The 10710-nt window shown below is 51.2% G+C and overlaps 1 protein-coding gene across 1 annotated transcript in view; it reads right to left on the reverse strand.

Moving 5' to 3' along the window:
- The window catches only part of ACCSL (1-aminocyclopropane-1-carboxylate synthase homolog (Arabidopsis)(non-functional)-like), a 69522-nt gene extending 60869 nt beyond the window's left edge, over nt 1-8653 (reverse strand). The window contains exons 1-2 of the mRNA XM_010856260.1: nt 8571-8653; nt 7514-7686 (exon numbers count right to left, since the gene is read on the reverse strand). Of these exons, the coding sequence (XP_010854562.1) occupies nt 7514-7686; nt 8571-8653 (256 nt within the window). The remainder of the gene's footprint in view (nt 1-7513; nt 7687-8570) is intronic.
- Between the last annotated feature and the right edge of the window lie 2057 nt (nt 8654-10710).

A 10710-nucleotide genomic window follows, 5' to 3' on the forward strand; every position in this document is an offset into this window, starting at 1 on the left:
ACGTATTGCTGAAGCCTGGCTTGGAGAATTTTGAGCATTACTTTACTAGCGTGTGAGATGAGTGCAATTGTGCGGTAGTTTGAGCTTTCTTTGGCATTGCCTTTCTTTGGGATTGGAAGGAAAACTGACCTTTTCCAGTCCTGTGGCCACTGCTGAGTTTCCCAAATTTGCTGGCATATTGAGTACAGCCCTTTCACAGCAACATCTTTCAGGATTTGGAATAGCTCAATTGGAATTCCATCACCTCCCACTAGCTTTGTTCGTAGTGATGCTTTCTAAGGCCGACTTGACTTCACATTCCAGGATGTCTGGCTCTAGGTCAGTGATCACACCATCGTGATTATCTGGTCATGAAGATCTTTTTTGTACAGTTCTTCTGTGTATTCTTGCCATCTCTTCTTAATATCTTCTGCTTTTGTTAGGTCCATACCATTTCTGTCCTTTATCGAGCTCATCTTTGCATGAAATGTTCCCATGGTATCTCTAATTTTCTTGAAGAGATCTCTAGTCTTTCCCATTCTGTTGTTTTCCTCTATTTCTTTGCATTGATCACTGAAGAAGGCTTTCTTATCTCTTCTTGCTATTCTTTTGAACTCTGCATTCAGATGCTTATATCTTTCCTTTTCTCCTTTGCTTTTCGCTTCTCTTCTTTTCACAGCTATTTGTAAGGCCTCCCCAGACAGATTTTGCTTTTTTGCATTTCTTTTCCATGAGGATGGTCTTGATCCCTGTCTCCTGTACAATGTCACGAACCTCATTCCATAGCTCATCAGGCACTCTATCTATCAGATGTAGGCCCTTAAATCTATTTCTCACTTCCACTGTATAATCATAAGGGATTTGATTTAGGTCATACCTGAATGGTCTAGTGGTTTTCCCTACTTTCTTCAATTTAAGTCTGAATTTGGCAATTGGTCTTCCTATGTCAGGACTAATTATAAACTGAAGCCAGAGAGACCCTCACGTCATAAACTTTGCTTGAAAACCATCTGTGCAACTTCTTCCTATAAATGAGTCATTCCTGGGGGTCCTGTGTACTCCACTTGGGTGCAAACAGGCCCAGGGGTGGAGGATGGGGGGATGAAGGGTGGGGGGTGGTCTGGGGAGGACTCTGAAGGGATGAGTCTTCAAGGCCAGGTTCAAACAAAGCCCAGAGCAGTGTGGAGAGGCTCCGTCCCCTAGCCTGCCCCAATCTCCTACCCCACTGGCATGCACCCCTGCTCCCGGTGGTCTGGGGTCCAGGACACAGGAGAGAGGAGAGTCTGTGTCATCTTGGCCCAGGAACAGGGACCAAGGAGCAGAGACAAACCTTTCCCTACCTCCTATGCCTGCATAAAACAAACAAACAAACAAAGATGATAATTGCAAACCCATTTCCTTTACCCTGATCAGCTGCCACCAAGGCACCCTTCCTGATCCATTAATACTGGGAACAGCCATTCTGGCCCTGCGAAGACTGTCCTACACCTACCAGGGTGTAGGAGATGCTGAGGAGAAAGGGACTGGGTCCCTCCTAGGCCCTCTCACCCAGGGGGTAGGGGAGGGAGCCTGTGGGGAAGCAGGGCTCGGCCTCCTTATGCACACACATATACTCCTGCTCGCCCCTGCACCTCCACCCGCTCCATCCCACCCCAGCCATGATTCCAAGGCAGAGATTGAGCCTCCGTTTCTATCATTCCTCCTGCCTGTCCTCTTACTGTTTAGATGTATAATTTGGCTCTGGAAGCAGGTGAATAGGATCTCCTATTTTCTTGAATGAATACAGGAATCTATGAATGATTCCCATTGGACAGATGGACAAACTAAGGCTAGACTCTGCCACCAGCAAGTCATCGCAGACGAGGCACCCACTTCCATTCTTTTCTATACAGCTTCACCCCAGAATCGTACAACATTTCCCAATTTTAATAATTTTGATAGTTCTGTTCCTTTTTTTTTTTTTAATGTGGATCTCTGTTGCTGATGGTAGCATAAGACTGAACAGAAACAGCAGTTAAAAACTGATGGGGAAGCTCAGAAACAAATCACCAGCCAAGGCTGGACAGCTTGGGTGGCTGGGTGTCTTTGTCCCCGGATGCAAGAACAATCCTTGTTATTTCATTTTTCAGATACAAATAATGAATTTCATTTGCCAATCTTTCTTCTGGTAAAATGGTTCCCAGTTTCCACACAGCTCAGCTTTGTGTTTGTTTCTGTCTCCCCCACAAGACTGGGAGCTCCCTGACGGGAGGGAGTGTATTTTATACATGGATCTCTGTGACCCGTGTGACCAGGACAGGCCTTGGCCAAAAACAGGTGATCAGCTAATGTTTGAATAACAAAAATCATGGCGGCTGTTTCTTGAGGAGGCAGCTTAGTTAAGAGTTATAAGGACGAGCTCCAGGATCACGTTTGCCTGGATCTGGGTCCAGACTCGATTTTCTCAAACTCTCCGTGTCTCAGGCTCTTCATCTGTGAAATGGGCTGATAGTACAGTCATCCCCTGATTTCCACAGGAGACTGGGTCCAGGGCTGCCCCACCCCCACCTCCATCCCTGTAGATATCAAATCCCGGGATGCTCAAGTCACTTATATAAGTGGCCCTGTACCTGTGGACTCTGGATCCGAGCATATGGAGAGCCGGCTGCATTTCCTTCACAGAGCTAAGTATAAGACTGAATGGCTGTGGCAAGCCAGCTCGAACCAGGCTCACATCCGTACACCACAGCAGGAGGACACGGTTCCATTCAGTCGCTCAGTCGTGTTGACTGTTTGTGACCCCATGGACTGCAGCACGCCAGGCCTCCCTGTCCATCACCAACTCCCAGAGCTTACTCAAACCCATGTCCATTGAGTCGGTGATGCCATCCAACCATCTCATCCTCTGTCGTCCCCTTCCCCTCCTGCCCTCAATCTTTCCCAGCATCAGGGTCTTTTCCGAGTCAGTTCTTCACATCACGTGGCCAAAGTATTGGAGTTTCAGCTTCAGCATCAGTCCTTCCAATGAGTGTTCAGGACTGATTTCCTTTAGGATGGACTGGTTGGGTCTCCTTGCAGTCCAAGGGACTCTCGAGAGTCTTCTCCAACACCACAGTTCACAAGCATCAATTCTTTGATGCCCAGCTTCCTTTATAGTCCAACTCACATCCACACACGTATTTGTTTAGCCTCTGCCTTGTGACGGTTCCTGGCTAAGCTGTCCACGTACTCCGGTCACTCCACCATCACAACCCCTGTTCAGTGAGGTCTACTGTCACCCCTTTTGCACATGTGGGGAATTTGAGGTTCAAAACAGTTAAGAAACTGCAGAACTGGATTTAATTCAAGGTTTGTCTAACTCCAAATGCCATGCTTTTAACCACCATGCAAAGCTGCTGGTGATCTGGTAAGCGAGTAGAGATGCCATTGGATGACATCCCTGACCCAGCACATCCCATTCCTTTGCCAGTGTCCCCCATCCCCACCCTCTGTAGGTGCTGGAGAAGGGAAAACATTCTCTCCACAAGGCAAGGCCAAGAACAGCAGCCACTGGCACTGCTGAGCCCCTGAACCAAAGTCTTCAGCTGCCAAAGTTAGCCTCTTGTGTGGGATAAACAACACATTTGTTTTAGCCATTATTCCTTGGGTTTCCTATTACACACAGCCAGGAGCCTTCCTGATGATCCATGGCAACAGGTGATCTGTATTTCAAGGTGTTCACACAGGTTTCTTGGCTGGATGAAGCTTAAACACATCCATCTACTTTTGAATCTGCCCCAAACCACACTGAAACGATAGTCAAGGGATGGTTTTGCAGCCATGAAACTACAAAGGTAAGGAGAATAGGAGAGGGGAAAACAGCATGAAAAAGCCTGCTGCTAACCGGCAACCAGACAGGTTGTAGCTGACTTAGATCCCAGACAGCTGGATCCTAAACCAACACTTGGGGAAAAGCAGACATTTAACCTGATTGGCGCTGCAGAATCCCCTGGGGGATCAGGAATTGTCAGCCCCCAGGATCTCTGGAGGGCTTCACAGGTGGCTCAGTGGTAAAGAACCTGCCTGCCAGTACAGGAGATGCAGTTTCGATCCCTGGGTCAGGAAGATCCCCTGGAAAAGGAAATAGCAACCCATTCTGGTATTCTTGCGGGGGAAATCCCATGGGCAGAGGAGCCTGGCAGGCTACAGTTCATGAAGTTGCGAAAGAGCCAATCACGACTGGAAGTGGGAATGGTGGGCTGAAATAAGGGGTTTGGTTGAAAGTTCACAGAAAAGCAGGTGGAGTCACAGGTCCCCTTCCCATTCCTTGCAGTTGGGCAACCCCACTCGGACCCTGCCCCTCCCGCTCACCCCCACCTGGCAGAAGATGCTGAGAAACTGAAAGAATCTTGTCTGGAACTCCCAGGACCCCAAAGAAACCTACACCAGGGGTTCCCAGAAACATGGGTTCACTCCAACCCGCCCACAGTGAAGCTGCAACACGGCACCCTCTGCTAAGCTAAAAAAACAAACAGAAAACAAAAACCCCTGACACTTGCATCCCACATGAGAGATTCCAGTTTAATGGTCCGGGATGTGGCCTGGACACGGGGATTTTAGTCTCCCCACACGAGTATAATGTGAAACCAAGGCTGAGAACATCTGTTGAAGACACATGTCTCCCTCACTGAGGTCCATCAAAGCCGCTCTAGCTAAGTCCCCGAGGCAGAGGCTTCTGGAAACATCTTGGAAGGAGAGCCCAGTCTTTATCTCCGGTCCAAACTTTCCTGGGGGCCAGAACCGGCAGCTCCACTGGATGCCTTAAAAGCACCTCAGATCCAGACACACACCACGATATTTACCCTCAAACCTTGCCCTCATCACCCCTTATCCCAGGGACAGCCACTGCCATAACAGAAGGCAGCATCCTAAGACTCATCCTTGATGTGCCCTGTAAATTCTGTCTTCTGAGCGTCTCCCACGACTGACTCAGTCACACTGAACAACCATCAACTGTCAGTAGAACGGTAATGTGACTATCTCCTCCTGACAGATCTCCCCACAGGTCCATTCTGTATGCCATCCCAAGCAAGACCATCTCAAAACACCAGCGCTAGTCATGCCGGTCATTCCTCTGCTACAAGCCACCCATGCCGGATCAGTTGCCAGGGGCTGCTGTAACAAAGAACCACAAGCCAGGGGCTTATGCGGCCGAGCTCTATCGTCCCACTACTCTGGAGGCCATAAGGCTGGGACTGGGTGAGGCAGGGCTGGTCCCCTCTAAGAGCCGTGAAGGAGAATCTGTCCCACGCCTCTCCTTGGGCTTCTAGTGGCTTGCACACGGCTCTCCCTGTGTCTCTCCATGGTCTTTCCCCTGCTTGCATCTGTCTCTGTGTTCAAATCTCTCCTTTTTAAAAGGACATCAGTCATATAGGATGAGGGCCCACCCTCATAACCTCTTCTTGATTATCTGCAAAGAGCCTATTTCCAATAAAATCGCTCTCACAGGGGACTTCCCTGGTAGTCCAGTGGTTAAGAATCTGCTTTGCAATCGAAGGGGATGCGGGTTTGATCCCTGGTCAGGAAACTAAGATGCCACACGCCATGGAGCAACTAAGCCCGTGCCCCCTCTGCTGAGCCCACGTGCTCCGGAGCCCACGTGCCGCAACAAACTTGTGTGCCACAACCAAGACCCAACGTAGCCAGATAAACAAATAAATGTAAAAACTCACATTCACAGGTACTGGGGGTTAGGGCTTCAGCATCCTTCCGGGGGAGGGAGAGACACGATTCAACCCGAACACATGGCTTCTCACTGTTTTTAGAATTAAGACCAACCTCACCCCAGGGCATCCTATTCCTGTGAGGGCTGGCCCAGCTGCCTCTCCCGCTTAATTCTCTCCCTTGCTCTCTGGGCTCCAAATGCTCTGGCCTCCTTCCTCTTAAACGCAGCTCACCTTTCACCGTCTCCTGGGGAGGGGAACTCTCTCCTTCCTGCCCCCTCACTTACTGGCTTCTACTAGCCCCCTCCACCCCCTCACAGTCTCTCCCAGGTCAGGTCATGTTCCCCGGGACACACTCTCCTTTGCCCTCTCCACCCTCAAAACATCTGCATGGCAACGAGCTACTCATGCTGTCTTCTCCACCAGGAGAAGCTCCCTGAGGACAGGCACTAAATCAGTTCTGTTGACAGCACCACCCATGCACGTCCTCCATGTGGGCAGAGAATCCTATGCCCGACAGGAAGATGTCATCCTCCAATACGGAGGCACGGTAGCCTTCATAGTCGCTGTGGAACCAGAGTCTCAGGTTGGAACCCCAATGCCACAACAGCCACGGTAGGTCACCTAACCTTCCAGAGCGCGAGTCTTCATTGACCAACGGGACTAAGGACACCCTCCCCCATAACACCTGGCACCCTGCCCTGCAAGTTCTAAGTGGGGGTTCATTCTCCTCTGCCTGGAAAATGTATGAAACTGGGGATCACAGCAGGGGCAGAGGCTCCCAGCGCCACTGTGCCCACATCACTCTCCCTGTCTGGGGTGTATTTTATTCTGTCCAGGGTGGGAGTGGGACTAAAGCAGTGGTCTAACCTCTGACGCAGTGTCCCCCCTTTTATAGTAAATATTTAGTAACATCCCCTTTACCTCCCAAGATGAAATTCTTGGGAACAAAAAACAACCCATTCACTAAACTAAAATACAAATACACACACACACACACACACACACACACTCTGCTCTAATGCTAATACAAAGGAGAAACAAAAGAAAAATATTTTATACTAAAATCACAGACATTTCAAAACTATTTCAGTAATGGTATGACTACACCAAAGTCACACATTTGAGAGATGACCGCAAATGACCCAGCTACAAATCCAGACCACACTGGAGCCTTAAATCAGCCGCTCAGACACCTCCTGAGGCATTGCCAGGGAGGTCTCTATTTTCTGAGCTGGTGAAAAATGCCTGGTAAACAGTACAAAAGAGATTAATGTAATTGCAATCTCAAAAAATGAACCAAATACAAAAAGGCAAAAAATACTTTGTATTTAGATGTCAAACAGAATGATATTCCAGGTTCAGATACTTAAAAACAGATTTTCCCCCACAACAGCGGTTTTCAAAGTGTGGTCCCCGGACCATCAGAGTCAGCATCACCTGGGAGTTGTTAGAAACACATACTCACTGCAGACCCACTGAATTGGGAAGCTGGGCCGGAGCTCAGGGATTTGTTTTCAGGCCCTGTGTGTTCAGGTGTGGAAGCGCTGCCCTGCAGGAACGTGGGAGGCAGGAGAGTTTCTGCCCAGCCCAGAATCCGCAGCATCCTTGGCCGGTGGGCCGCCTGTCACTGGAGTCACCCAAAATGCACCCACTGAGTTCTGAACATCCCTGCTGAGAACCACTGGACCGTCTATGGTCAATAGGAATCCTCTCTTCTCAGGTTTCCTGAAGTCCTTGACTTGGCGTGGGACCGCTGAGAGGGGGCAGGCGTTGGAATGAGCAGGCGGCAGGGCCGGGAGTCGCGGAGCCCGCTTGGATGCCAGGTGTCCTGGCCCAGCCATGCTGCTCACCCCAGCAGGGCTGGCCAGGGGACTGGTTCTGCTTCCGGTGGCTGGAAGTGTTGGGGGAAAGGGAGGCTGAGCTTCCAAAGGGCCTTTCAAACTGCAGCTGCACACGCTTGGCCGTGGAGGCAGGCCTGGTCTCGGCTCCCTGGCTGGTACAGGGGGTGGCGCAGAGATTTGTCCTCCAAGCAGATGAGACCATCTGAGAGTCTGAGACATTACCCACAACCCAGCCCGGCCCATTCCACAAAGGAAGGAGAGGGACAGCCTCCTGGGGTCTGGGCTCCTGCAGCTGTAAAATTTGGTCCTAGAATGCTGAGAGTCCCAGGAAGGGTGCTGGGCCTAGAGCCACGCTTCCACCCTCCATGAGCTCTGCCCACCCCCGCCCTGACCGATGGGCAGCCCCACAGACCAGGAAGGGTGGGGATCCATGAACGGCTCCAGTCATTCCAGTCCAGCGTGGTCTAGACTGTGTCTATGCCAGCACGTGGGGGTGGCCGGGAGCCCATCTCCCTCCATGGTCGGGGGTCTGCCTGTTGGTCTCCATGCACACACGCAGGAGCTAGCATCACACTGGTGGTTGCCTTGGCAGAGATGGTTAGTGTTCACCCGAATCCACATCTTCCCCTCCTTCTGGGGCACACACTAGCCCCCAGGTCCCACTTCCTCACTCAGGAGTCGCCATGTGATGGGGTTTTAGGCAACAGGATAGGAGTAGAGGCGGCCTGTATCAATTCTTTTAAATGTAGCTGGACTTCCTCACAGTCTCACTTTCTCTTTCTGCTCATTGGGTGCAGATGACAACAAGGACCTAAATAATGGTAGAGCCTCAAAATGGAGGGAGCTTGGGTCCCCTGATCACTGTGTGGAGGAAGCCATATGCAGACCAGAGCATGCCTCTCAACCTTACATGTGAAAGGAGCATACTTCCAGCATGTGGGTACCATCAGAGTGTGTGTGGTCTACACTGGCTAACATATCCCATTATACCAGCGCGTAGAGACTCTCAGGTCTTCTCTGTTAGAGTTGGCAGTGGGGATGGCAGTTGTCAAGGTCTTTCCCTTACAGTAGGGTGTGAATCTCTAACACTGATCCCGCCTTCCACTTGGGTAAATTGAGGTTGATCATCAGAGGTGTCTTGGCAGACATGAATGCACTCATCAAAAGTCAGTGCTGAGTCATATGCCAAAAGTTAATGATTGTCAACACGCCAAGCCACTACTAGGCTCTCAGGGCACCAGGTAAACGCGATGCATTCCTGCCCAGGGGCTGAGGGGATAGACCTTGGCCACGTGATAATGATCACCACGGGGAGGGACACAGTGGGGGCATGAACACCTGGCAGGTAGAGCCCAGATCCAGGAGGGATTTGTGCTGTCCAAGAGGCTGGGAAGACTCTACCCAGCAGTGGCAGGTAACTGGGACAGCCCTGAAAAGAGGAGGGAGAGGTTAAGAAAAGAAGGGGAGGGAGGGAGAAATTCCAAGAAAGGAGAAGGGCTCATGCAAAAGCAAGACTTGTGAAAGGGCTGAGTTGTTTGGGAAGTAGTGATGGAGACGAAGTATCCTCAGGACCAAGTTAAAGACAGGGTTGGTGGGGGATGGGGAAGGCATCACTGGGACCAGATCACAGAGAGCCTGAGTTCAGCATGAATGTTGGAAAGTTATGAGGAATGGAATGACAGCATCCTTACCATCCTCATCCCAGGGTTTCCACTTGGAAAATATTTCACATACTGTGATAGAAGAGCTGTGTAGTCTGCTGACACTCACAGCAAGCCCATGGGGCAGGTTCTCTAGGATCCCATTTTGCAGATGACAGAATTGAGGTTCCAAGCATTTAAAAACTTGCCCAACACCACGCAGTTGTAGGGCTGGGACTTGCACTCACTAGAACATAAGCTTCCTACTTCATTTAGGTTACTGCTGCAGCACAGAGTCAGACCGCAAATATTTGGGGGACGGCGGTGAATGAATAAATCTAATTCCAAAACTCTACAGTGCTAATCAGACTTTTTATTTAGAAAGATGTCCTTGGCTCTAGCGGGAGAACAGAGGCCGCAAAGCCAGCAGGAAGGTTTGGCAGTGCCCCAGGAGAGGTTGGCCCAGCACAGCAGTAGAGGAGACGGGAGTGATGTAGCAGAGCTGGGCTGGGCAGACTTTGCAGAGCAATCAGGTAACAGGAGCTACAATTTACTGAGGATAATAAGATGAGATGGTTGGATGGCATCACCGACTCGACGGACACTGAGTTTGAGTAAGCTCCCGGAGCTGGTGATGGACAGGGAAGCCTGGCGTGCTGCAGTCCATGGGGTCACAAAGAGTCGGTTGGACACGACTGAGCGACTGAACTGAACTGAACTGAATAGGAGCTACAATTACTAAGTGTCCAGCCCTGTCCTAAGCACTTCACCAGTGTTAACTCAATATCTCTTCCCCGCAGGCCCATGAATAGAGGGATCTCCTTAGCTCCATTTCACAGATGAATAAATTGAGGCACGGAGAGATGAAAGGCCACGGATCTAGTAAATGAGGGATGTGGCACACCAGGGTCAGAGCTCTGTGCAGGGAGGAGGAGGGGCAGGAGCGGAGGCAAGGGCGGCTCCCAGGTTTCTTGAGGAGTGACTGGGGCAATTAAGACCAGCCAGGCAGCAGGCCAGGGGACTGTCCGGCCTCCTGGCCGGGCCAGCGCTCTGGGTGGCTGTTTCTCTAAGGGCCCCTGAGGTCACTCTGGAGGAAGCCGTGTATGGGACTACAGATGACTCCACCCAGCGCGCAACCCCAGCAGTGATGACTGCTGCCGGGGGCCTGAGGGTGCTGAGCCATGAGGGACCAGGCTTGCAGAAGCAGGGGCCTGGGTGGGCAGGGCTGAGCCCTGACAACGGGGGGCCAACCCCAGCTCCCCACTTTCTCCATATTTCCAACAAGTGACCAGCCCCCACCCCAAAGCCCCCTTTGTGTACCTGACCTTTGCCCCTCCTGGCCGAGGGTGTGGTGCCTGAGCTGGGAGTCAGGATGTGGGGGCTCAGGCCACGTGGAAGGAAAGGGCTGGGGGCAAGGAGCCAGGGAAGGACACGGTCCGGCTTGGAGTCCCTCCCGTGAGAGAGACCTGCAGCCACCACATGGCCCCAGGCAGCAGAGGAAACAGGAGGCTTCTCAAAATAGACCAGGAGCGTGCAGCTCGGCGGCATTTCCCTGCTCCCACCATC

Source organism: Bison bison, unplaced genomic scaffold (genome assembly GCF_000754665.1).
Source record: "Bison bison bison isolate TAMUID 2011002044 unplaced genomic scaffold, Bison_UMD1.0 scf7180017854252, whole genome shotgun sequence".
Lineage (NCBI taxonomy): Eukaryota > Metazoa > Chordata > Mammalia > Artiodactyla > Bovidae > Bison > Bison bison.